The following is a 26,599-nucleotide window of genomic DNA, read 5'->3' as shown; positions in this document are numbered from 1 at the left end:
GTGTGTGTGTGTGTGTGTGTGTGTGTGTGTGTGTGTGTGTGTGTGTGTGTGTGTGTGTGTGTGTGTGTGTGTGTGTGCGTGCGTGCGTGTGCACATGTGTGTGTGTGCACGTGTGTGTGTCCTTGTTCTCCTAATGTTGTGGGGCTCAATTGTCCCCACAGGTGATTTGTTTTTGTCATTGTGGAGACATTGGCTACACACAAGGTAAAGGAACTATTTTATGGTAGGGGGTTAGGTTAAGGTTAGGTTTAGGTTAAGGTTAAGGAATGTAAGATGAATAAAAACATGCGTATGCATATGCATGCGTGTGTGCGCGTGCGTGTCTTACCGAGTTGAGCTCTATCCTCTGGGCCTCGTTGAAATTCCCGTCTGAGTGTTTCAGCTCCTTCAGGATCACAATCTAAAACCATGACAACGGCACCAACCCCACCATTACACCATTATTATTATTAACACAATAACACAGTTAGATTGCAACACCCCCACAGAATACAGAAAAGGGTTAAATCTTACGAGAACATTTAAATAGATTTTAATACCAAGAGTTTTCTGGATGTTGCACCTGCAGCTACCTTTTTATCGTAGTGTCCTCTGCGGATCTTGTAACTCTTGTCTTTCCTCTCGTCCTCGATCTGACAGGGGAAACATAAAATGTATGAATGTATTGGTTTTAAAGGGAGTTTACAACTACTGTAGTATCTGTCACTTCCTGGTTTAGGCGAGAAGGAAGGACAATTGATTGTCATCACAGTTGAAGTAACCCTGAGGTAAAGCGGATGATGGCTTTGAGTCTCTAGACCTGATGCAGGTGTTACCTCTGGCTTTGAGTCTCTAGACCTGATGCAGAGCTTCTATCCCCAGGCCATCAGGATGCTCAACGACAATAACACTATGTAACAAACCACCAACTACACTCACAGCACACACATCCACACGCAGTCACGCACACACTTTAAATAAACAACTCACTGTAGCACCCCCTTTACCCACTTTAGACACTTTAACACACTTTATATTTATTGGTAAAGAGATTTGCACTACAACTCATACCTCATTGCACCTTACCCTAAGTTGTACCTCATCCCATTTCTGCATTGTTCTGTATATTGTATTGTAACTCAGTTACTCATTTTCTTGTATATTGAACACTTTTGTTTTGAACACTTTTGTTTACACTTGTTACGTACTTTTGACTTCTATTTTATACTTATCTATTTTATTTTGTATCTAGCACACTCTCAGGAGCAGAACAGAAAAAAGCATTTCATATAAAAGTATTCTGTATTTTTGTATGACAACTAATAAAGAAACTTGAACTTGAAACTTGATGTTACCTCTGGCTTTGAGTCTCTAGACCTGATGCAGATGTTACCTCTGGCTTTGAGTCTCTAGACCTGATGCAGATGTTACCTCTGGCTTTGAGTCTCTAGACCTGATGCAGATGTTACCTCTGGCTTTGAGTCTCTAGACCTGATGCAGATGTTACCTCTGGCTTTGAGTCTCTGGACCTGATGCAGATGTTACCTCTGGCTTTGAGTCTCTAGACCTGATGCAGATGTTACCTCTGGCTTTGAGTCTCTACAGCTGAACCAGAGTATATCACCGACAACCTGATGGGGGATCCCCTTTGGATTGCCCATCTGAGGTTTCTCCCAAAGTTTTCATATTGCTAGGTTTTAGGGAGTTGTTCCTTATCTTCATTGGGTAAAGTCTGGGGGGTTGCAAAATTGTGGATTTTATGGTGTTTTTTGTTCTGGATGTATTGTGGTGTTTCTTCTGTTGTTATTTCGTGCTATAGAAATACATTTGATTATATTTTATTGTATTGTAGCCCCACACAAGGCCACAGTGAAAAAAGTGATAATTTTATCATTAAAAGTCCCGCCCCCCACTGTTACTATGTCCAACAAACTTTCGAGATGAACTCCTAATATACTCTCTGTCTAAAGAATACCTGCTTCAGTGACTGAAGCATATAACCCCCTCATATAACCCCTCTATATACTTACTTATACACCTGCATATAACCCATAGCTCTGTATGATAGCATGTACAAATGCCATATACTGTATATATATTTATTCTGACTGCATATATATCTATCCACACCTGTCTGTATTTACCTGCACATAGTCCTTTTACATATGTGTAGATACTACATCTATATATCCTACTCTTACTAGTTATACTGCTGGCCAGTATGACTTCACACCAGTGGCGTCATTTCAATAAAAGTCAAGGCATGGCGAGTAGGGGGGGGGGGGGGGGGGGGGGGGGCTGAAGGCGGGGTTTCCCCCCCTTGGTGGATTTTTTTGTCAAATCAGTTGTGCAATAGTCACTTTTGGTGAGTTGTTTCCATACAATTCAGTTATATGACATTTAGGTATGACACAGGACTACACAAGCATTTTTAGTATAGAAATGTGTCAACAGACTAAAGCAGGGAACCACAATATTTTGCATTCAAATTATGCAGAATGTAATATCATAACTGTCTATTACTTTTCTTGCAATTGAGCCAATTTTCCTTAGGTACGGTTTTGAGGTGTGTGTTCAACAGAATGTAGTATCAAAAACACATTCACAAAAAGTATGGGTTACTGAATGCTGAACTGCACTATTATAATCACTAAGCCAGACCTTACCTGTGTCCCTATATCACTTGTCTCTGCTGCCCTTTGATTAAAAAACGTCCCTATGTCCATTTTCTATTTTTTTTTGGGCATATTTCAGTTAGTCACAGTAAAAGTCACCTAGTAAAAGTGAGATAATTGACAATATCAAAACATGCTAGGGCTGTACTGAATAGTTCGAAGCTTCGTTCATAATGTTGACATTCGAATTCTAAATCAACATAAAAAAAAAATTACATTTTTATTTGCCAAGGTATGGCGAGTGCCATACCTTGCCATACCAAAATGACGCCCCTGCTTTACACCTGTCTTTACACCTGTATCACGGTACATATTATACTATAACTCTGTACATACATCTGCATTTGTATATTTTGTACCCAGTTTAATCACCCGTACATTGTATATTGCTGTTGCACTTTACTGCTAGATTTGTTTGGATGCCAAACTTCTTTTCATCGTACTCAGGGCCGCTGCTAGGGGCGTGCGAGAGGTGCGGTCGCACTTGCGAGGGCCTTGCGAGAAAAGAAATAAAAATTAAAAAATATCTTTTTTTTCTTCTTTTTTTTTATAAAAATATAAATAAATAGAATGTTAACAATCACTTTCCATCACAGACCAAATATATATTATTTGTTTTCCATTTAATTATTAAATTAATCATATTCGATGTGTAGCCTATTTGGTATAATCATGACTAAACTCATAATGAAAACAACACTTGGGCTCTGCGGCACTGCAGTTATACCCTACTCCATTGTCGCGCCTTCAGTAGTGGCGTGAAAAGTATAGACCATTAATGGACCATCCATAGGGGTGAATTTCTTTTATTGTAATTAACTAGCCTATATATTCTTACTATGCTTGTTGTGTAGGCATATAGCATTACATAAACCAATTGTTCTAAATTGAAATAAGCTAATAAACTAGCCTAAATAAATACAGGCTTCTGTTGTCCAAGTGAGATTTCAATAAGTTATTTTCATTCACCCTTCGCTCACTCTAGAATGGTAATGTCGCTGTGAGATGAAGAGGGGAGCAACAGCTCTCAACCCCAAGCACAAGACATTCATGGACAAAGATAGCCTTTTGCCAAATGGAGGAAAACATCTCTGCAGAACTTCACCAGGCAAAGCGACTTATTGAAGGGAAAAAAGTGGAGCTGTCGTCAACACCACGCATGAAAATACGGGTTTATCAGTCACAACAGGTGAATCCACGTGCCGACGTCCTCTCTGCATAATATGTGGCGACAAGCTAGCAAACAATGAAGCCTTCAAAACTGCTCAACGAACTCAATCTGTCACTTCAGGGGAAAATGACAACTGTTCAAGTTGGCAGATAAAGTAGCTGCATTCAACCAACGGCAATATGGAATTGTGGGGGTGGCGAGTGGACAGTTTCAAACATTAGCAGGGATTTGAGGACACCGAACCAGGGCTCCCATTGATTCTGCATTATGGTGAGTTTTTCATGCAATCTGTTCTGTTCCCGCCGTGGTCTCTCTCTCTCTCTCTCTCTCTCTCATACAATGGCTTGGAGGAAAATTGGCCCGCGGCCAAACCTAATTGCAGACCCCTGATGTAGGCTATGGTTATTGCAGAAAGTTTATCTTGGGCGTGGGGGTAGGGCATTAAACTGTTTTGAGCACCCACTGGCAGAAACATAAATCGGCGCCTATGGAGACGACAACCTGATTTAATATTTTTAGGACATTTTTTTTTTTTTTTTTACTTTGACCAGTCACCTGGTTCTTTTAGCGTTTATCGCTTTTTCTTCGCATTCATACTTGGTCAAGTTCGACCGACAGAGCAGGCTGAAAGGGTTCAGATGGGGGGGAAAGACACTCTGGGAAAGGCACGGCTGCCGTCCGGGATTCGAACGCGCTCAGCCCCAGATCCGCGCGAGCGCGGTTGTCCACGGCGCTGAAATAGCACTCGCGGTACGTGGTGAGCTACTGGAGCTCCCCTATTTTTAGGAAATTTAAGGCAAAAAAAAATAAAACGTTTTTTTAAATTAATTAATTAAAACATTTTGCGCAGGGCCTCGCATTTAAATCTCGCACAGGGCCTCGCATTTCTCCCAGGCGGCACTGGTCGTACTGTACAATACATTTTAATCTAATTTAAAGACGGTTGGATTGGTGGATTGCTATGTCGATCAATATTCCCAACAAATGCAGTTTCAAATACAAATGCAAACCAAAACGTAGGTACCAGTTGTTTTAGGATAGATTCAAACGACGTCCCTCTCCTCTCACCTTGAGGGAGACGACATTGCGTTCATTTTGCTCCAGCAGCGTGATGAGGTCGCAGGGGATATGAGACCATCTCTTCCTGACCAGACGGTCTCTCCTGGTCTGCCTGGGTGGGTGACAACACAGTCAGGCCTCATTTAAACACAACAGATCACAGCTAAATACACCGGAAAAGCACAGGGAGAGTACTTTATTGTCATATTTCGTGTTATCACCACCTTCGAAGCCATTAGGCAAGATAAATACTTGTACAAATGTATTTCAAGTAGGGATGTTCGATATTGGCTTTTTTACCGATATCCGATATACCGTTATTGTCCAACTCTTAATTTCCGATACCGATATCAACCAATACCGATATATGCAGGGTTTCCCAGATTCTGGTCATATTTTCCACTCAAAAAGCTTGTTTTCAAAACTACCGTTGTGTGCTAATATTTTCACCCGGGCTACCATGCGTTAGCTGCTGAGCTAGCGCGTGACACAATTGACATATTTATTTCGTAAATGCAGTGTTTTCAAATAGCCACATTGCTGTATTTAGTGTATTCATTAGTGAGTCATATTCGTATAATAACATATTTCATTTTATCAACCTAGAATTGACGACAAGCCCTAGCTGCTGGACGCTAGCTCCCATGCTAGCGTTGGCTAACAACATCAGCTGAGAGCCAGGAAGACTCACGCTACTTATCTACCCAGGAAAGATGCTTCTAGAGCGGAATAGAGTATGGAGGAAGACAAGGCTCTATGAAGAGAATGGGGTAAGTTTGAAGATTTTTTTTAACACACACAATATTTTTTATCTAATCTAGTTTCATTAATGCTATTTCTAATCTGGCAGCTGTTCTATATTTCCAACAAGATTGTCTACATTGCATTCATTACACATACATCTAAAATAAGCAAGGAAAGTGCTTGAAAATAAATTTTTATCTTCCAAGTTTAATTTCAACAAGTTCAAGTGCAAGTACATATGAACCATAATAATACAAATTATGATGATCTTATTTTATAACATTGGAAAGCCCTAGTTGTTAGCTTCAAAATGGTACCAAATATGAGGTACTTTGAAATACCCAGTAACTAATAATCTATCACAAACCAATGCAATATCATGTTCAGGGATTTGGGCCAGATGACCCCGAATTAACATTACATATCTCTTGTCGTGGAATTAACACAACATTATGCATACTTTTGACAATAAATAAAATAAGAATTTGTTCTTACTTGTTTGCCTGGGTAAATAAAGGTTAAATAAATGTAATTTTTTTTTTTTTTAAGATTTACATTTTTTTAACCAATACCGATAATTTCCGATATTACATTTTAATGCCAATATTGGTAGGCCGATAATATCGGACATCCCTAATTTCAAGTGTATTTTCTATCCACATCACAAGTAACATTTATAATCACCAAATGGTTGTGTTCTTCAAGCAGTAGAATATGTAGCAGCTGTATTTATCACCATAGTAGTGAGGCGGCCATTTTGCTCTTATGTCATGCTCAGGTTGGGTTCTTTTCCACCCTGTTCCTGAACAGGAAACAGTCCGCCGGTCCACAGCCCAGAAAAAAAACTGAGCATGACATAAAACCTAAATGGCCGCCATGTGAATATAGTCATTAGCCCCAATCCAGTAATCTTTTGACCATCTAAAACTTGGGTATATACAGTATGGGAAGGATATTGTCTACATACTGTGTGTGGAAAATAAACGTATTGGTACTAGGGATGTCCGATATTATCGGCCGATATTGGCATTAAAATGGGATATCGGAAAATATCGGTATCGGTTTAAAAAAAAAATTTATTTAAAAAAAAAAAAAAAAAAATTACATTTCTATAACCTTTATTTACCCAGGTAAGCAAGTAAGAACAAATTCAGATTTTATTTATTGTCAAAAGTATGCATAATGTTGTGTTAATTCCACAACAAGAGATATGTAATGTTAATTACCTGAAATTATCCCGTTTTTTGGGGGGGGAAACCCTGCATATATCGGTATCGGTTGATATCGGTTGATATCGGTATCGGAAATTAAGAGTTGGACAACATCGGTATATCGGTATCGGTAAAAAAGCCAATATCGAGCATCCCTAATTGGTACCCTACATAACTCAAAATACACATATTTTAAGCCAATATTACAAATGTTACACGTAAACTCAGCTTTTACAGCGAGAAAAAGCTATAATATTTCATGATTAGCTGTTGATATAATGACATTTGACATCAAGAGCTCAGTGTATCTATAAAATCGAATTTCAAATAGAATGTTGGTGTTCAGTGGTGGAGTTTGAGGATTGGGCCTTTACATTGAAAGCAGCATATTCCAAGTCTCTAAGCTGCCTAGCAACAGACAGTGAGTGGTACTGGGAATACAGTGGGTGTGGCATCAGTTCTGACCTGTAGAAGATGAATGCGATGGTGGCCACCACTACCACAGTGACAGCCAACACGACGACTATGATGTCACGGTCTCGCATGGCTGAAGTGGTAGACAGAAAACACAAAAACACCATGTCAAGAAATAGTAGTGTAGCCTTAAGTTCCTAGGGAATTTATATTTTGTATTATATATTATTTCTAAGGCTGTCAATCGATCAATCGTCAATTCTAAGGCTGATCTCCTCCACCAGCACACTCCATCCCGGAACCTACGATCCTCTGATCTAGGTCTCCTCTCCATCCCTCGCACCAGGTTACGGACTTTCGGGGACAGAGCCTTCAGCGAGGCGTCCCCTACCCTCTGGAACTCTCTCCCCCCCGAAATCCGCAACGCCCCAACCACTAACGCAGGAGATGCTGGTATCGAGCCCAGCTCTCTGCGTTGCTACCGGCTTGGCCGGTGGTCATACTAACACAATTGGCAGTGTTAGAGGGTGGGAAAGCCGGTGGGTGGGGATTGGACGTTGTGGACAGCGACTCCTACAGGTCGGTTGGGTGACGCCTGTACAGCAGAAACAGGAAGTATCGGGGGCAGCGTGAGCCTCCCACGTGTTACTCCTCGCCACTGAGAGTTCGAGCTGTCTGGTGAAAAGATGCAACAGGCTGCCTCCTCGTGTACCGGAGGGGACACGTGATGCAAGGCTTCTATCCTCACTACAGCCGACCAGTGGGAGGCATAGTCTAGCAACATTCAAGACATGGGAGGGAAGAATTGGAATCACGAAATTGGGATGGGAGAAAAATAGAAAAATAAGGAGAAAAAGTGGATCAAAAATAAAAAATATTAGGTCCATTATCCCTTACCTGCCCTCATCCCCCTTTTTTCCCTACTTCCCTAGCCCTATTTTTTCTGTCTTGATTGTGAAGCGACCTTGGGTTCTATGAAAGGAGCTATAGAAATTGTATCTATTATTATTATTATTATTATTATTATTATTATTATTATTATTATTATTATTATTATTATTATTATTATTATTATTATTATTAAAATAAGGGCTATATATAGGACACAAAATAAGGGTTATATATAGCACACACTGGTCAAAATATGGGTTATATATAGCAGTGGTTCTCAACTGGTATAGCCTCGGGACCCAACATTTTCCTTAGTCATTAAGTCGCGACCCAAATTTTTGAACCACTATGATTTATTAATTTTTTTTTAAAAATTCAGTAATACGCAATCGTTCATGCACTGTTAACAACAGACAGACCTAAGTTTGGGGGAACTAATGGGATAACTGGGGTTGCAACAAAAGTGCAACTAGGGATAAAAACCCAATGAAATAAAATAATAATAAATAATATATGCTTCTTAGCAGACTTCTTAGCTTAACATAACAGACCTGGGGGGGCAGGTGGCGCACGGAGACTACGCTCGTCACCAACACCGGGAGACACTGGATTCGCCTGTTCGAATCCAGCTCCCGGCGTTGCTATCAGCTTGGCTGGCCTCTCACACTGATACAATTGGCTGTATCAGGGGGTGGGAAAGCTGAAGGGTGGGTCCTGGGCGTTGTGGACAGCGACCCCTACAGTTCGGTCGGGGCGCCTGCTCAGCAAGGGTTGGAACTAAGGAGAGATAGTGTGGCCTCCCACACGCTACACTCTCCCCGGTGAGAACCTGCGCGGCCAGGTTGGCCTGCCCCAGGCTGCACATGCGTCGGAGGAAAGCATGCGACAGTCTCCGGTCTCCCGGACCAACAGTAGGGGAAAGTATGCAACAACCAGGAAGGGTGGGATGGGAGAAAAATCGGGAAAAAAGGAGGGGAAGAAAGATAAAAAAATAAAAATAAAAAAAAACATAACAGACCTACAGTAAGTTTGGGGGAACTAATGGGATAACTGGGGTTGCAAAAAAAGTGCAACTAGGGCTAAAAACACAATGAAATAAAATAATAATAAATAATATATCCTTCTTAGCAGACTTCTTAGCTTAACATCCCAGGGAACTAATGGGATAGCTGGGGATTTTGTTTGCTCCTGACAAGAGTCTCAAAGTCTGGGGTGATGGTAGACAAAGCAACTCTGAGGTCATGCTCAATGTCCAATCTGTTCCTCTGCTTTGTCTTCAGCTGGACCAGAGCTGAGAAGCCACAAAGATAGGTAGTGCAAAAAAAACTAAAAAAAGATCTTATTTACTTTACTTTTTTTTTTTTTTTTTACACATTCCACTCAAAATGGCCATGCGACCCACTTTTGGGTCACGACCCACCAGTTGAGAAACACTGATATATAGGACACATTGATAGCACACTGGTCAAAATACGGGTTATATATATATATATAGCACACATGCTGGTCTTCAGGATACAGGAATGTAAATGTTATTCATCATGTCTACTACTGCAGCACGTTAATGTTCCAGCTTATAGTCGCTTGAAGGAGCTTTTAGTCAATGATTTATTTTTTCTTTGACTCAAAGGACGTTCCTCCCTGCAGTAAACTGTTAATTAAAACAATGGATAACATGTATTTAGCTACACGTACTAGTTATACTGCTGGTCAGTATGACCTTCTACCATAGTGCTTTTATACCTGTATCACTGTACATAATATTATAACACTGTACATACATCTGATTAGCATTACTACTCAGTTGTACTAATTTATATATTCTCCTGTTTAATCACTTGTACATTGTATATTGCTATTGCACTTTACTCTGGTTAGATGTTCCCCATGTCAAATGATGTCACCGTGAAGTATGAAGAATTTCCAAACTGTATTTGAACACGATCATCTAAATCATCATCATCATTTTAAATGAGGTAGTCATAGGTTTGCCTACAGTGAAGAGAGGCTGTAGGTTTCTACATTAGTCTACCTACCTTTACCGCTCGCATCGCTAGTCCCCAATCCCCCCAGACTGTGCAAACACGTGGTGTAAAGTCTCCGTGGCGGTGAGCACACTGTCACGTCAAGTTTGTTTTTTAGAAATGCCAACTTCTGCTTAGAAAGTGGCACAGGCATCTTTCTAGCACTGTTCTGTTACAAACACAACGGTTAATGAGGCCCCTGGACACTGGTCCTGCTCTCAGGCGCTTGCTGAATATCGGGCTGGATTTATGTGGAAAATAGTGAACACTGACAAAAGAGCAAAATGCTGCCAATAACAATAAACAATAAATGACCTAAGCTGCGCTTCAGTGCTTCAGCAGGGGCAGGACTTGTTTGGGGAAAAGAGAGAACATAGTGGGGGGGGGGGGGGGGTTGTGTCAGACCCAACGACTGAATTTCCCTTTTAGAGATGATGAAGAATTTACTTAGATGATTAATAGAACTTGGAAAGAGCCCATGAGGCCTGTTTATGCCTGGTAGTTATCTGCACTGCACTGCTTTATTAATCTGGATATGAAGTGTCAAGGCCACAGGGAGCAGATTGTAACCGTTTCTATGTCAACAGACACCAGACACTGTGGTCACTAGAAATCCTGGAAAACTATTAAAATATTCCCTCCAGATGTATTTTAAACCTTTAGAATGTTATATATTGAATAACAATTTGTATAAATGTGGTTTTTCACATTTTTCTTTTCAAATTGTTCAATAAACTACTGAAAATGGCTTAGCACCATCTCTACACCTTTAAACTCATTGGGCCTCATTCACCAATATTCTCTTATTATGTTTCTGTTAAGAGAAAAATAAGAAAAGTCACCGCCGCATTCATCAACCCGTTCTTTTTTTTTATCTACTTTTTCTCCCATTTTCTATTTTTCTCCCATCCCGATTTCGTATTGTCCAATTCTACCCTCCCCTGTCTCGAACGCTGTTAGGCCATGCCTCCCACAGGTCGGCTGCAATGTGGACCAAGCCTTGCATCACGTGTCCCCTCCGGTACACGAGGAGGCAGCTGTCGCATCTTTTCACCTGTACAGCGCGATCTCTCAGCGGCGAGGGTCTGCGTGGGATGGACACTGATTCTACTGCGCAGGCGCACTAACCGACCTGTAGGAGTCGCTGTCCACAACGTCCGATCCCCACCCCGCCAGCTTCCCACCCCCTAATACTGCCAATTGTAATAGTATGAACGACCAGCCAAGCTGGTAGCAATGCCGAGAGCTGGGCTCTCCTGCATTAGTGGCGAGCGCCTTGCCCACTGTGCCACTTAGCCGCTCATCAACCCGTTCTTAAGGTCCAAATCTGTTCTTACCCAGGTGTGTTGAATAATGAATCCCACTCATTCTTAAACTCAAATGCACGTTCTCGCTCAATTAATTTGCTTACAGACATGCCCGCCAGCTCCTTATAAGGCGAATGAGGCTTGTGCAAAACAGCCGAGGTTCGGCATCTGATCCATTCAACAGGAAGCGGTTTGCGACTGATCTCAAATGACACACACATGTCTCACAACTCAGTGCATGTGTGTGCGTGTGTTCCTGTGGGTCGCCCATCGCATGTGTGTGTGTGTGTGTTAATCTGATGACAAATAAAGACTTATACTACAATACTGAACGACTGCACAATTGTCAAGAGCCAATCGTGCAGTAGATTGGGAAATACCGGACCTGTCACCTATTTATCTGAAAGGTCCCTGTGGCTAAAACCCAGAGTGCGCTCAGAACTTGTAGGTGTGGAGGCACAGGATTTGAGATACATCTAAAAGGACCGCTCTTGGCAATCTGAAATGGTTAAGCAGCCATTTGGCTCTGCAAATAGATCTAGACGATATCTAAATAAATGATGCGTTCTATGCGTACGGCCTTGGCGGCCAGAGCATCTATACTAACTGTAACTGAGGGGTACAATTCCCTGACTGTATTGAGAGTATGGTATTATTAAACCACTACTTAGTTATGTACTTTAATTACTGGCCATACAGTACACGGTATATATGGTGAACACCCACACAAGAATACTTCAATGACACTAAAGTTCTATTTTGAGGGATTTATTATTATAGCAAGCAACAATAGGTTACAACATGAGAATTATGAATTGCGCTTATATGGCGAAGAACACTTAAGTAGGTCAAGAGCGTAAGTCCATGAGCATAATAAGATGGGTATAACTGACGCCACCTGTAGCATAAGAATTACATAAGGTACACTCGTAGTCAGCTGGAGATACTAAGGGGGTTCCCTCCGGTTGTAAGCCAGCAGGGGAGAGGAATGTTCGGGAGCAAAAGTCTGGATCAACGGGGAATCAATAAGCTCCAGCTACGGGAGTCGGTACATATACTCCCCTCGATCGGCAGACAAAAGCAGCAGCTATAATCCAGTATGCGCGACAGCATGGATGAAAGCCAGCCAGCCTCTTCCTAGAGACGGGCTCGAGTGATGCTCCTCACGGGTAGATCCCACACAGCAGTGGGGTAGACTGTTCTCTGCTCCAGCAGCCACAGTACCAAAAGCAATATAATCCAGCCGGAAAAGGCTCTACATTCGCCGGTGTAGATTCTCCTGTGCACGGTACTTCACATTAACTAGGTCGAACTTGACGTTATTTCACTAAGCTCTGACACTTTTACTATCCTATTCGCACATATTATAAGTGCTCTATTTAGACGCAAGGTTGCTCACTTCACTTGGTCGTTGACTCGTGGTGAAGGCTTTTATGTTTGATAAGACGATAAGTTACTTTGAACGAATGATGAACTGAATGAACTGTGGACTAAGTGCTGCTGTTTCCACCTGCGCCGTATTTATACGTAAGGTGAATTATCTAGTGCCAACCTCAGTTCTGTCTCGTATTACTGCGCAAACCTGGACATGTTGAGACAAGCCTTGGCGGTGGCTTTGAACTCTCCATTGGGGGTATGGTCGTTGGCGCCTAGGGGTCGCTGTCCAATAGGAGAACGAATATTATGGTCTGGCTTGTACCTAGGTAAAGGGATATTCCGTGTATATATACAAAGAATATACAAGGGATATCAGACGATATACAAATATTATACAAGGGGTATCGAGCAATAAATATATATATTCGGTTTAATCTGACCCTTTGTAACACTAACAGCAATATATAATCCATTTCAGAAGCAAAACGCATGCAATAAGTTATTATTGAAAAGTTCTGGGTTTTTAAAGTCGTATTTGGGGGCAATTGACCAATGGTTTGCTTGCAACCCATGAACTCCTTCCTCTCACCTTTTTATATAATAATTTTATTTTCTCTACTAAAACTGTATTGTATTGTTTGTTTTGTAAAGTGTCTTTGAGCATTAGGAAAAGCGCTATATGAAGAACTAGCATTATTCTTCAATAACAAAATAACTTCAATTAGAGCCAGCATTAGTCCTGATCAGTGATGGGAGTAACGGCGTTATAAAGAATGGCGTTACTAACAGCGTTTTCAGTAATGAGTAATCTAACGGATTACTCTTCAAATCTTAATAACGCCGTTACTGTCCTTCTCAGCCAACCTCAACGTACTGTACTGTACCCATTCTGCAATCTGTTAATTAAAATGTTCAATCAATCAGTATATATTTGTTATTTATTTTTGGTATAGTGCTTAACAAGCATAATTTAATGTTGCCCAGTTGTGGCCTGTTGAGGGGCAATACATGATATCAAAAGTTCCAAAACATCTATTGTATTTGTATGATCCACTATATAAACATAGTAATTATAATAATATCTACATACATGGCATTTGATTGGAGGCTAGTCTCACTTTGTCCCACAGCAACATTAACACTTTAACTGCCGGAAGACGCTTTTAGGCGTCCTTCCCCGCCATGCTCAAGTTGCCGTAACTCGTCTTTGATATCAATATTTCAAAAATCTGTGATCGGAATCATATTTCCTTTCCGGGGGCCCTGAGACACAAGTGTGATCTCCTCTCAATCCTCTAGCGGTTCAAGACCGCCATCTGGTGGCCGATCGGCAGATCGAAAAAACGGATGTTACCTTTAACCCGGTAGGACTCACTCCATATGGGGTCCGGGCACTCGCTAGTGTTAGAGAGACTCAGTCTTCACACAGTGAACATCGATCGCTGCAAATAACTCGAAAAAACAACATGATTTGGACATATATATTATTATACAACCTGGAAATGGACCAGATATTTCTATATCCCATAATAGGAAAATGTCTGTTCCACGCTCATCGCCCAACGGCGCGAGGAAGATACGGTAAGATTCAGCGTTATTTTTCAATGTGTACGATACTAACTGCTATGATGAACATTTGACCCACATTAGATGAATGGTATAACGCTGCCCACGGAATTATAAACGCCCCCTCGGCCATCCGGTCAATCGATCAGATTACGTGTAGTAACTTCCAGAAGTCCGTCCAGTTGGATTTTTTTATATCGCGCCGATTGCTATCAAACTGTATTTGATCATCAATATAATGCATTCGGGGCTATAAATCACGTTCTGGAGAAAGCTGCAGAAAGAGATGAAAACATACTTATACTTTAGATCATATTTTAGTATGAATATGTGAATGAAAAAGTTTAACGTTGCTTCACCCTGAACAATACATATAGGACATTGAATGGGCCCTAATAATGGCAATTTAGCAATAGAATTTAAAAAGTTATAGCCCTGCAAAAAAGGGGAATTTCTCCATAGACAAATAGAGCCGGCAACCTATGGTATATCATGAATTTAGCCTTAGGCAATCAAAGTGTTAAAATAGTTTAGATTTGTGTATGTTGTTTATGTAAAAAAAAATACTTGAAAGTAACGCAATAGTTACTTTCTGAAGTAACTAGTTACTTTTATAATTTGTAACTGAGTAAGTAATTTAGTTACTTTTTGGAAGAAGTAACTAGTAACTGTAACTACCGTATATCCTCAAATATAGGACGGGTCTTCTATTTACCTCAGCTGCAAAGAGCACCAGGCCTTTATTAGAGAGAGGCTTATATAAGAGGCAGGCCTTAATTTCCAAAAATGACACTCATGGACATAATCCCTTTATTTTCAGACTTTTATTGCATTATTATTATTATTATTATTATATTTTTTTATACGTACATTGTCTGTCTACATTTATTTAGACTAGCATTGGTATTTAAATATTGAGTGCAGTTGAGTAATTGTGGGATTAATGTAATTCACACACTGAAGTTGGAACTGTCTGTACTAGGTTGTGGGGTCCGGGGACGGTTTAGCGTGTGGTACCTTCTCGACTTCCTCCGTCGAATCGAGTTGTTGACGAGCAGTAGCTTTAGCTACTAACGCTGTCATAGCATCATGATCTCTAATGTGTCAACTGGACAACGCCAGCCTCTCCTGCCAACGCCATATAGATAGCGAACTTTAACGTTTGCAAACGAAGTCAACGTCATCCAGCTGACACCACATATCTAGATATTATGACAACGTTAGCTAGCGGCTAGCGCTAAAGCTAACCAGAGGGAAACGTTAACACTTTGATTGCCTAAGGCTAAATTCATGATATACCATCCGTTGCCAGCTCTATTTAACATGGAGAAGTTCCCCTTCTTTGCAGGGCTATAACTTTTTAAATTCTATTGCTAGATTGCCATTATTAGGGCCCATTCAAGGTCCTATATGTATTGTTCATGGTGTAGCATACTTTTTCATTCACATATTCATACTAAAATATGGTCTAAGGTATAAGTATGTTTTCATCTCTTTCTGCAGCTTTCTCCAGAACGTGATTTATAGCCCCAAATGCATTATATTGATGATGAAATACAATTTGATAGCAATCGGCGCGATATAAAAAATTCCAACTGGACGGACTTCTGGAAATTACTACACGTCATCTGATGTTGACCAGATGGGCGAGGGGGCGTTTATAATTCCGTGGGCAGCGTTATACCATTCATCTAATGTGGGTCATATGTTCATCAGATCAGTTAGTAGCGAACACGGTAATATTACACGCTAAAACTCACCCCAGTCTCCGCCCGCCGTTGGGCGATCAGCGTGGGGTAGACAGTTTTCCATTATGGGATGTCGAAATACCCGGTCCATTTCCAGGTTGTATAATAGTATATACGTCCAAATTATGTTGTTTATCGAGTTATTGGCAACGGATCGCTATGTATTGTGTCGAGCTAGAGTCCCGGGACCTATAGCGAGTACCCGGAAGTAATATAGGTGATCACCACTTCATCCACATAACTTCCTGTTTGGCGCTTCTGCCGATCGGCCACCAGATGGCGCTCTTGAACCGCTAGAGGATTGAGAGGAGCTCAGAACTGTGTGTGAAGGCTGAAAATATGATTCCGATCACAGATTTTTAAAATATTGATATCAAAGACGAGTTACGGCGTCCTAGGCAACTTGAGCATGGCTAGGAAAGACGCCTAAAGCGTTTTCGGCACTTAAAGTGTTAATGTACGGTAGTCAGTGTAGCGGGAGGCAGCACTTGATTTCCATTGGCAAGAGTTTATTTCATTCTATATCACGGCACGAAAAATTTAATAAAAACTTTAGAGGTCCCTCCTCTATTTGAGGATTTACGGTAGTTACTTTTTAAAAGTAACTTGCCCAACACTGGTCCTGATACAAACATGGACACCATCAGCAAACCCTGCGAAAAAGTAACCATAGGAGATTTTGCTTGCATTACATCAACTGAGCTTTACAAAACTGTCATGGAATGAAACTCCTCCACTTCCTGTATTGACCCTATACCCACAGCATTTTTTAAGCGAATATTCGAGAGTATTGCAAGTCATGTCCTAAATATTATAAATACATCATTTTTACATATTTTCCCAGACGCATTCAAAACAGCTGTCGTAAGAGCCTTACTAAAGAAACCTAACCAACTATAGGCCAATATCCAACCTCCCATTCATCAACAAGATACTTGAAAAAAAATTCTCAATACAAATAAACTCCTTTCTCAAAGAAAACAACATCATGGAGGAATTTCAATCAGGCTTCAGAACGCACCATAGCACTGAAACTGCTCTTACAAAAATAATTAGTGACCTCAAAATAAACTCTGATGCAAACAAAGTCTCAATTCTCGTCCTATTAGATCTAAGCGCAGCGTTCGACACGATCAACCATGATATCCTAATAAATCGTCTAGAAAAGTTAGTTGGTCTTTTTTTTTTTTTTTTTTTTGGTCTTTTTCCCCCTCCATTTTCCTCCGATTTTCTCCCATCCCAATGTTAGTCGTATGCCAATTCCCAGTCCCTTCCTGGTCGCTGCGCACTTACCCCCCACAGTCAGATCATCTGGGAGAGTGGAGGCTACCACGTGCTTCCTCCGACACACGTCCAGCCAATCACCGCTTCTTTTCACCTGGCAGCGCGGATTCTCATTGAGAGGGCGTAGCGTGTGGGAGGACCACACTATCCCCCTCACGTCCAATCCGCGCTTAGCAGGCGCCCCGACCGAACTGTAGGAGTCGCTGTTTACAACGACCCGGACCCACCCCGCCAGCTTCTCCCACCCTCTGATACAGCCAATTGTATCAGTGCAGACGGCCAGCCAAGCTGGTGACAACCCCGGAGCTGTGAGCTGGATTCGAACAGGCAAATCCAGCTCAGCTCCGGGGCTGGTGACGAACGCAATCTCCGCTCGGCCACCTAACTGCCCCGTTAGTTGGTCTTTCTGACTATACTGGTTCAGAACATATATCAAAAGAAGAAAATATTACGTCAGGCTTGGAAATCATTCTTCAGAGAAACATGACACCTACTTCGGAGTTCCACAGGGGAGCTGCCTTGGTCCATTATTATTCTCACTATACATGCTGCCACTCGGAGACATCATTAGAAAGCACAATGTATGTTTCCATAGTTACGCAGATGACACACAATTGTACATTCTCCGCTGAACCAAATGATCATACACATATATACATCATAAACTCCATTTCCGCCGCAATAAACAAATGGATGACGAACAACTTCCTAAAATTAAATGAGGGCAAAACTGAAATCCTACTAGTCGGTCCTATAACAAAAAGAGAAATGTTACAGAGCAATATGGGGCAACTTACTCCTTGGATAAATGAATGAATGAATGAATGAATGAATGAAAAGTTTATTTTTGAACATGTACTTCTCCATATTTCTCCAAACAAATCACGGTATTTTGTTCCGTCAAACCAAACAATCATAACAACAAATTAAAAAACATAAAAAAAAACATTAAAAATTTATTAAAATAAAAAGGAATTATAAACAAAAGGTCAAGAGCAATGTGTTTGGTTAGCACATGTCCAAAAAAGGAGTAGAGGGAAGCTAAGCTTATTGATCCCTACCCCCTTACATTTATGTTTGTTCTTCCATTAATTTTACTAGATATAACATAATTTAGTATATTACAATATAGAATATACTTTTACTTATATTAAAAACAAATTTAAAAAAATATATATAACTTGATTCACTTGACAGCAGTGCATATAGTACAGCACTACATAACACAATATAACATAACTTTGTTTATCCTCATTACTCATTTCTGTATTTCTCTAATGTGTATTTTTTTAGCTGCTTTTTAAATTGTGCCACATGTTTACTCAGTTTGACGTATTCAGGTAAATTATTCCACAACTTCACTCCACACACCGATATGCACATGCTAATCAGCGTAGTGTGTACCATTGGTTGTTTAAGATTCCCTCTCCCTCTTAAAGGGGAACTATCTTATAAATGGCCTTTTTGAGTGTTTAGCATTGTTTCCTAGCTATGTGAACTTATATTAATATGATCTATGTCTCAAAATTCTCATATTGGCGCATTCTTCCAATTCTCCTCTCACAATATTCACCCTCACTGAACTGAGTCGTTTGAAAATGTGCCTATATGTGATGTCATATAGTCACTGCTGCATGTTAATGTGGCTCCTCAGGCACCTGCACCTGCACCCCAGTCCACATTAGCTCAAAACAGCTCGAGATCTTGAGGTAGAAAAATGCTGTTTTTGAGGACTTGATTAGAAATACAAAACAATGAATAAAAAAAATATATATATTACAGAGGTGTTCCATAGACTCACGGGAATTGTGTAAAAGTGCCCAAATAGTGAAAGAAATAGTAAAATAGTTCCCCTTTAAGTTATATTCTCCTTCCCTGTCTCTGAACCATTTTTGAATGTTGCCTGGGATTAGTTTGTATCTGGCCTTGTATACAATGAGGGCAGTATTGAAATCCACTTTGGATCAAACCCGAAGTTACAAGTCTTGGTGTTATAATAGACTCAGACCTAAGATTTAAATCACACATCAACAAGGTGACAAAAACATAATTTTCCCACTTTAGAAACATAGCTAAGGTACGGCCGTTTATAAATCAAAAAGCAGCTGAAAAACTGATCCATGCCTTTATCTCAAGCCGACTTGACTACTGTAATGCACTCCTCACTGGCCTCCCAAAAAAAACACAGAACGACTCCAACTCATTAAAAACTCAGCAGCTATAGGCTACTAACTAGAACCAAGAGGAGAGACCACATCAGTCCTGTATTAGCTAACCTACACTGGCTTCCGGTAACATTTAGAATTGATTTCAAGGTCCTCCTCCTTATATACAAAGCACTAAATGGAACAGGACCAAGCTACATTGCAAATTCTCTAGTCAACTATGTGCCTCCTGCAGCCTTTGCAAACTATGCACCAAAGTTATGGAACACACTACCTATGGACATTAGGGAAGCTAGATCTCTTAATATTAAAAAAATAAATAAGCTAAAAACATACCTCTTCACCATAGCCTTCTAATACACCCTGCTGTAGCACTATTTTACTCTGTCCATTCTATTGCATAATTTTACTATCTATTCTATTCTACTATTCTATTATTGCACTGTATTATTTTACTCTGTCTATTGCTTTTTATTACAGGTTCAAAACTGTCAGGTATTAAACTGTGTGGGTATCAAACAAGAGACTGTCAGGCTTTAAAACTGTGTAGGACCCAGGCCTAGAACTGCACCCTGAGAGAGGAAACTGCACCCTGAGAGAGGTTTGCCCTGGGTGGGAGGTTCAAAGGGTCAAAGTCGGTATAAAACAGGAGGGAAGACTGTCAAGTTTTAAACTGTGGATACCAAACAGAGAAGGTAAAGACGACTTTGAACTGTTGAACAGTAATCCAGAACTATTTTATTGCACTGTAAAATATATATATTTTTTAATCTATTCTATTCTACAATTGTATTGCACTGCACTATTGCACTATTTTACTCTGTCTATTTTATCTTACTCTTTTTATTATTGTCTATTTAATACTGAATCTAACCATAAACAAGGTGGCCTGTTGGGATGTTAAATCCTAACGTAAAAGACTGTGATTTGGGGGCGCCCTCGTGGCGCATACCATAGTGCCTCGCGCATCTACGCGGCCGACCCGGGTTCGATCCCAGCTCCCGTCGTCATTTGTCGCATGTCCTCCCCACCTCTCCTCCCGCTCGCCCTCTCCCCTGTCGGTCCTGCGTGACCAATAAAGCTGTAAAAATATATATATATTTTTTTTTAAAAGACTGATTTTATATGTCTGCACTTTATGTGCTCATTTTATGCCTGTCTTTTTTCTGTTGTGAAGCACTTTGAGCTGCAGTTTCTGTATGAAAGGTGCTAGTTTATTATTATTATTATTATTATTATTATTATTATTATTATTATTATTATTATTATTATTATTATTATTATATAAATCTGATGTATTATTATTAATTAATGGTAGGCTTTTTTTTTATCTGGGTAAGAGGTTCTTATCTGGGTAAGAGTGCTCTCGACCACTCTTAGAATTTGGTCTTGCCTAAGAGAAAAGCAAAAATAATAAAACATTTCTGAATCCCAGGTAAGAACAAAATAAGAAAAAATGCGAGTTAAGAACAAAATAAGAGGAAATCTGTTCTTATCGCTTCGTGAATGAGGCCCATTGAAATTGCAAAGATCTATGAATATGCTAATTGCCAACAAGCAACCATTGACAGTCAGCAGCTTATATTCTTTCAAGACGTGCCAATACCCACTTAGCTTTCTGTGTATGCTGAAGATAAAGGTGTCAAGTTATCAAATATTGGGCCATAGGACCTATTAGTGACATCACACATACAACTCAAGGCTTCCAGGAGAAGCTCTCTCTCCAGGGGAAGAATGTGGAAAGTTCTGCCCAAATAATAACCTTTATACAACGGCATGCAAATTTCTCGATTCTGATTGGCTGAAACAGTCATTTTACACGTCTTTATTGGCAACAATTCCACGCTGCTGGCCCAGGACCCGCCCACAACCGACCCACATCACATCACTCCGCCGGATCACAAGAAGGTGGACAATAATCTTTACAAATGGATATGTTGATAGCGACTAAACGACTAAATATCAAGCGATTCTGTCACAGCGAATGTCTTAGTCGTTTAAACAATGTTGGATGATGTAATTGATGGGTCTTGAATCATTCTGTAACAAAAGAAAAATCGCGGATTGATTGATTGATTAATTTACAATTATTTTTTCAATTTCTTTTTCCTTGCGACTGTCAGCGCTCGCTCTAGTCTCCACCCACCGCCACACACACCCCCCCACACACACACACACACACACACACACACGCACGCACGCACGCACGCACACGCACGCACGCACGCACGCACGCACACACACTCTGCCTGCAACGCGGGGGATAGTCAGACTGAGAGAGCTGGGTGCTGCGCTGTTCTAAGTGAGCATGGCCTATTGAGTTGATTGATTGATTGATTGCTAATTTTATTACTGTATGCTTGGTTTCCAACTGGTTAAGTTTAGGCCCTCTACAGTAGGTTTAAAAAAATAAATAAAAGAATAGGGCGAAGAAAACGTTTTTTTCCTATAGGGCAAAGAAAACTTTTTAATTTGTTTTACCTACTTTATATAGAAGCATCTAAGATTGAAGTTCTATGGAAAGTAGGTCTGCATTCCCTTAACAATTGTGTGTATTGAGCCGTACTGTATTGTACCCATTCTGCATCTGGTAATAAAATTTTCAATCAATCATTCCAATAATACACAGTTGGATGTGTTAGTTGGTTGGATGCACTTCAAGCTGCTTCCACATGAGGCAACTTCTCTCAATCATTCCAATAATACACAGTTGGATGTGTTAGTTTGGTTGGATGCACTTCAAGCTGCTTCCACATGGAGGCAACTTGTCTTTTTTGTAGTTGTGGGAACAACTTTTTCTGGCGGATGGTTTTTTCAATAAATCTTCGATTAATGTGTGTTTATTGTATAGAAATAAGGTTGTATGAATCTGGCAGTTGTATAAAAGCTTTACACCACTTGCAGTCGTGATTTGTGAACAATAAACCATGCCTAGGGGGGTCTAACGACCACCCCTAGGCATGGTTTATTGTTCACAAACCACTCCTGCGCGTGATGTAATGCTTAAGTATAGTAGGGCTGCAACGATTAGTCGATATAATCGACAACGTCGATCATAAAAACTCATCGACGCAGAATGTTTGCGTCGATTAGTCATTACATTTTTATTTTTTTTTGCACTACCCATCTTTGTGAAAGTGGCTTCTCAGCTCTGGTCCAGCTGAAGACAAAGCAGAGGAACAGATTGGACATTGAGCATGACCTCAGAGTTGCTTTGTCTACCATCACCCCAGACTTTGAGACTCTTGTCAGGAGCAAACAACATCCCCAGTTATCCCATTAGTTCCCTGGGATGTTAACCCTTTAATTGCCAAGAACGTGTTACGACGTCATTCTCCGCCATGCGTAATCTGCCAATGACGTCGTACAGCGTCTTTGAGATCAATATTTCAAAAATCTGTCATGGCAATCATATTTCACCCACGGAGACTTGACGGGTGCTGCAGATCTCCTCTCAACTCTCCAACGGTTCAAGACCGCCATCTGGTGGCCGATCGGCGAATCGCCAAAACCGGAAGTGAGCGGCCGGAAGTGGTGCTCACCCATATTTCGTCCCGGCCACTCGCTATCGCTCCCGGGGCTCCATCTCGACACACTGGATAATCGATCGGTTGCCCTAACTCGATAAACAACATTATTTGGACGTATATAGTATTATACAACCTGGAACTGGACCAACTAGATCGACATCCCATAATAACGATCATTTTGCTCCAGTAGCATCGCCCAACGCTACGAGGAAGCTGCGGTGAGTTTCAGCGTGTTTGATTATTATTATCCATATAAACTGCTCTGATCTATATATCGCCCATACTACATAAATGATTTAACGTCGGCCACAGACTTATAAACCCCCCCCCCCCCTCCGGTCACCAGCAGATGATGAGGCATGACGTTTAGGACCTTGTACAATTGCAATTTTTTATCTGACGTCAATCGGTATCAAACTACATTTGATGATCTAATATATGTATTTATGGCTATAACTCACGTTCTGCAGAATGCTGCAGAAAACGATAAAAACATATTTATACTTTAGACCGTATTTTAGTATGAATATGTGAATGAAAAAGTAGAACGTTGCTACATCCTAAACGATAGATACTTGACGTTGAATGGGCCATAGTAATGTCAATTTAGCAATACAATTAAAAAAGTTATAGCCCTGCAAAGAAGGGGAACATCTCCATAGACAAATAGAGCTGGCAGAGGATGGTATAAGGATGGATATAAGCGTGGCAGAGAAAGGGTTAAGCTAAGAAGTCTGCTATATATTTTTTTTTTAGTTATTTAAACACTTCCACTTTAATTTGTATTATTTAATTTATTTATCTTGTTATGAGTGATTGTTGTATTGTTCAAATACATTTTGATTGAAAGTTGCTTATGATCCAAATTCAAATGTTTCATGAGTCATTATTTTAATTTGCTATGGGATCATCATGTTATGTTAAGTTAACTGTTAAGGCAGAGGGACTGGACAACAGGGTGACATTCACAGGTGTGCAGACTTGAGCATGTGAGGTAAAACATGCATTGGAGAAGGAGCCATGCCCAAAGGAAGCAGAGATTGAGGGTGTGACAAAAATAATCGTTAGATTAGTCGACTAATTGAAAAAATAATCGACAGATTAGTCGATTACCAAAATAATCGTTAGTTGCAGCCCTACTGTATAGTGAAAGTCATGCATCCAAGAGGAGTTAACCATTAAACATTATTTTAAATGGCAGGGTTTCCTTTCAAAGGAACACACCAACATTATGAGAAATTCGCTCACAGTCTTCTCCAGAGTCGGACAGGAAGATAGATACTAATTTCCTCTCTGTGCGTTCAGTAGAAAGCTTTCCGACTCTGGTGTGTTTTTGCCACCAAGGCATTCATTTGTGCGAGGCTAGGTGGTTACGGTAGTAGGTGAATTCTACACATCTGACAATATCATAATTATATGTTTTCTATATTATACCCATAATCATTCATAGATTGTGTTTTGAGCATTTAGTTTATTTCTGCATATGCTCCATCTGTGATGTTGCATAGTGAACAGTCTTCTCTCACAGAAAGGTTAAAAAGGTCTGTGAGTTCCCATCCAGTGCATTAGCTAGGCCTGGTTTGAGAGTGGACTGAGGCTTTAACTGGTCAACTTAGTTTATTGCACCAACGATTGCTATTGTGTAGAATATCTGGCATCCTACTAACTTATCTTATATGTCAAAGAATGTTAAACATCTAGTTGACTTGTGCATCCCTAAATGTAATGACTGTGTTCCCGCTCTTTTCTTTGTGTAAGGAGGCTAAATTATTTCACACCATGAGGCCCTGTCTCTCATTTCTCCCTAACCCTTTCTCCCTTACTCATCTCACTCTCTCTCTCTCTTCCTTTAAGCTAATTAGACTTTATCTTGATAGAACTAACTATCTTTTGACTATTGTTTTTGTATTTTTGGATGGATCGTTCCTTGTAATAAACTATTATATTGAACTTTTTTATTGAAATCGTCTCATAATTATTATAATTTCGAACAGCAATTAAATATTCCTTTTTTTATATGAATTAAGTTATTATAGATATAAAATATTCATCATTGCACTAGGCTAGCTTGAAGCTGCATACATTTTCTACTGAACGCACAGAGAGGAAATTGGTATCTATCCTCTTGTCCGACTCTGGAGACGGTGAGGGCATTTCCCACAATGTTGGCGAGTACCTTTAAGTTTAAGACCAGGCTCAGTACTAGTCTTGATTAACAGAATCAACATTATTGATGCTTTGAATATTATTATGATGATTAACAGCGCGGCACATTATTTTTTAATTGCATCAGATGTTTCCTAGTTGCGCTCAGAGACAGTAAAAGTATTTACAATGACCACTCGGGAGTTTGAACTCCAAACACTTTATGGTTGGGACCGTCTGTGACAGTAATGATGATTAACATGCTTCACATCACTGACGTACATTGTAGAGAATCATCATACAATCATTACAGAGACATTTCCTAGTTGCGCTTAGAGGCAATAAAAGCTAAGTTTTTATGACCAGCCTGGAGTTTGACCTCGAAACACTTCTGTGTAGTGATAGTAGATGTCTGTGAGAACCACAGGGGGCACTGGTAGGACTGACTGCTTGCAAACAGGTCCACCTGTCTGACTATGTCTGGACGTAGTCCCCACTCGTCTGGGTGGGGACCGCCCTGTGACATCAAGTCTGCACCCACATTCTCCCTGCCGGGGATGTGGAGAGCCCTCAGGCTGCGCAGATTGTGAGACACCCATAGCCAGAGTTCAACCACCGCCCGGTGGAGACGGGGGGAGCGTACTCCTCCCTGTCTGTTGATATACGATGCTGATGCCGTGCTGTCTGTCCTAATCAGAGCATGCTCGCCCACCACATGATGGCCGAGCTGTTTGAGGACTAGAAGCACTGCCTTCAATTCCAACACATTGATATGTAGTGCAGACCAGCTGCCCCCTACTGCGTCGGTCCGACACGTATCCCCCCATCCTGTGAGGGAGGCGTCGGTGAAGACCGTGACGTGTGATAGCCTGCTGCCCATGGGGACCCCGCTGGTGAGGGCCCCAGGCCCCCCCCCAGTGGGCGAGGTCCCCCAGTACTGACGTGGGGACCTTCAGCCGCTTCCACTTGCCTCTCACAGGGTCTATTTTCATACTGAAAAACCACCTCTGTATCCTCCTCATGAAGAGGAGGCCAAGTGGGACCACAGAGTGAGCAGATGCCATCATACCGAGCAGGCGCATCACGGACAGCGCCGTAACCGTCCTGCCAGGACGGAACCTCCTGAGCGCACCGAGAATATCCTCTCGCCGCCGCTCTGAGAGTGTTACAAAGGGTCAGATTAAACCGAATATATATATTTATTACTTGAGATATATTGTATAATATTTGTATATCGTCTGATATTCTTTGTATATATACACGGAATATCCCTTTACCTAGGTACAGGCCAGACCATAATATTCGTTCT

General features: G+C 40.8%; 1 protein-coding gene across 1 annotated transcript in view; it reads right to left on the bottom strand.

Annotated features, from left to right (window-relative positions):
• gucy2cb (guanylate cyclase 2Cb) overlaps positions 1 to 26,599 on the bottom strand; it is a gene marked incomplete at both ends in the record, with an annotated part of 151,597 nt that overhangs the window by 51,394 nt on the left and 73,604 nt on the right. Inside the window, 4 exons of the mRNA XM_084322976.1 lie at positions 329 to 400; positions 573 to 632; positions 4,894 to 4,996; positions 7,305 to 7,386. Of these exons, the coding sequence (XP_084179102.1) occupies positions 329 to 400; positions 573 to 632; positions 4,894 to 4,996; positions 7,305 to 7,386 (317 nt within the window). The remainder of the gene's footprint in view (positions 1 to 328; positions 401 to 572; positions 633 to 4,893; positions 4,997 to 7,304; positions 7,387 to 26,599) is intronic.

This window comes from Notolepis coatsorum, assembly GCF_963971535.1.
Source record: "Notolepis coatsorum genome assembly, chromosome: 10".
Taxonomy (NCBI): Eukaryota; Metazoa; Chordata; class Actinopteri; order Aulopiformes; family Paralepididae; genus Notolepis; species Notolepis coatsorum.
Note: the sequence above shows the minus strand (reverse complement) of the source record. Positions and strands in the feature narration are given on the sequence as shown.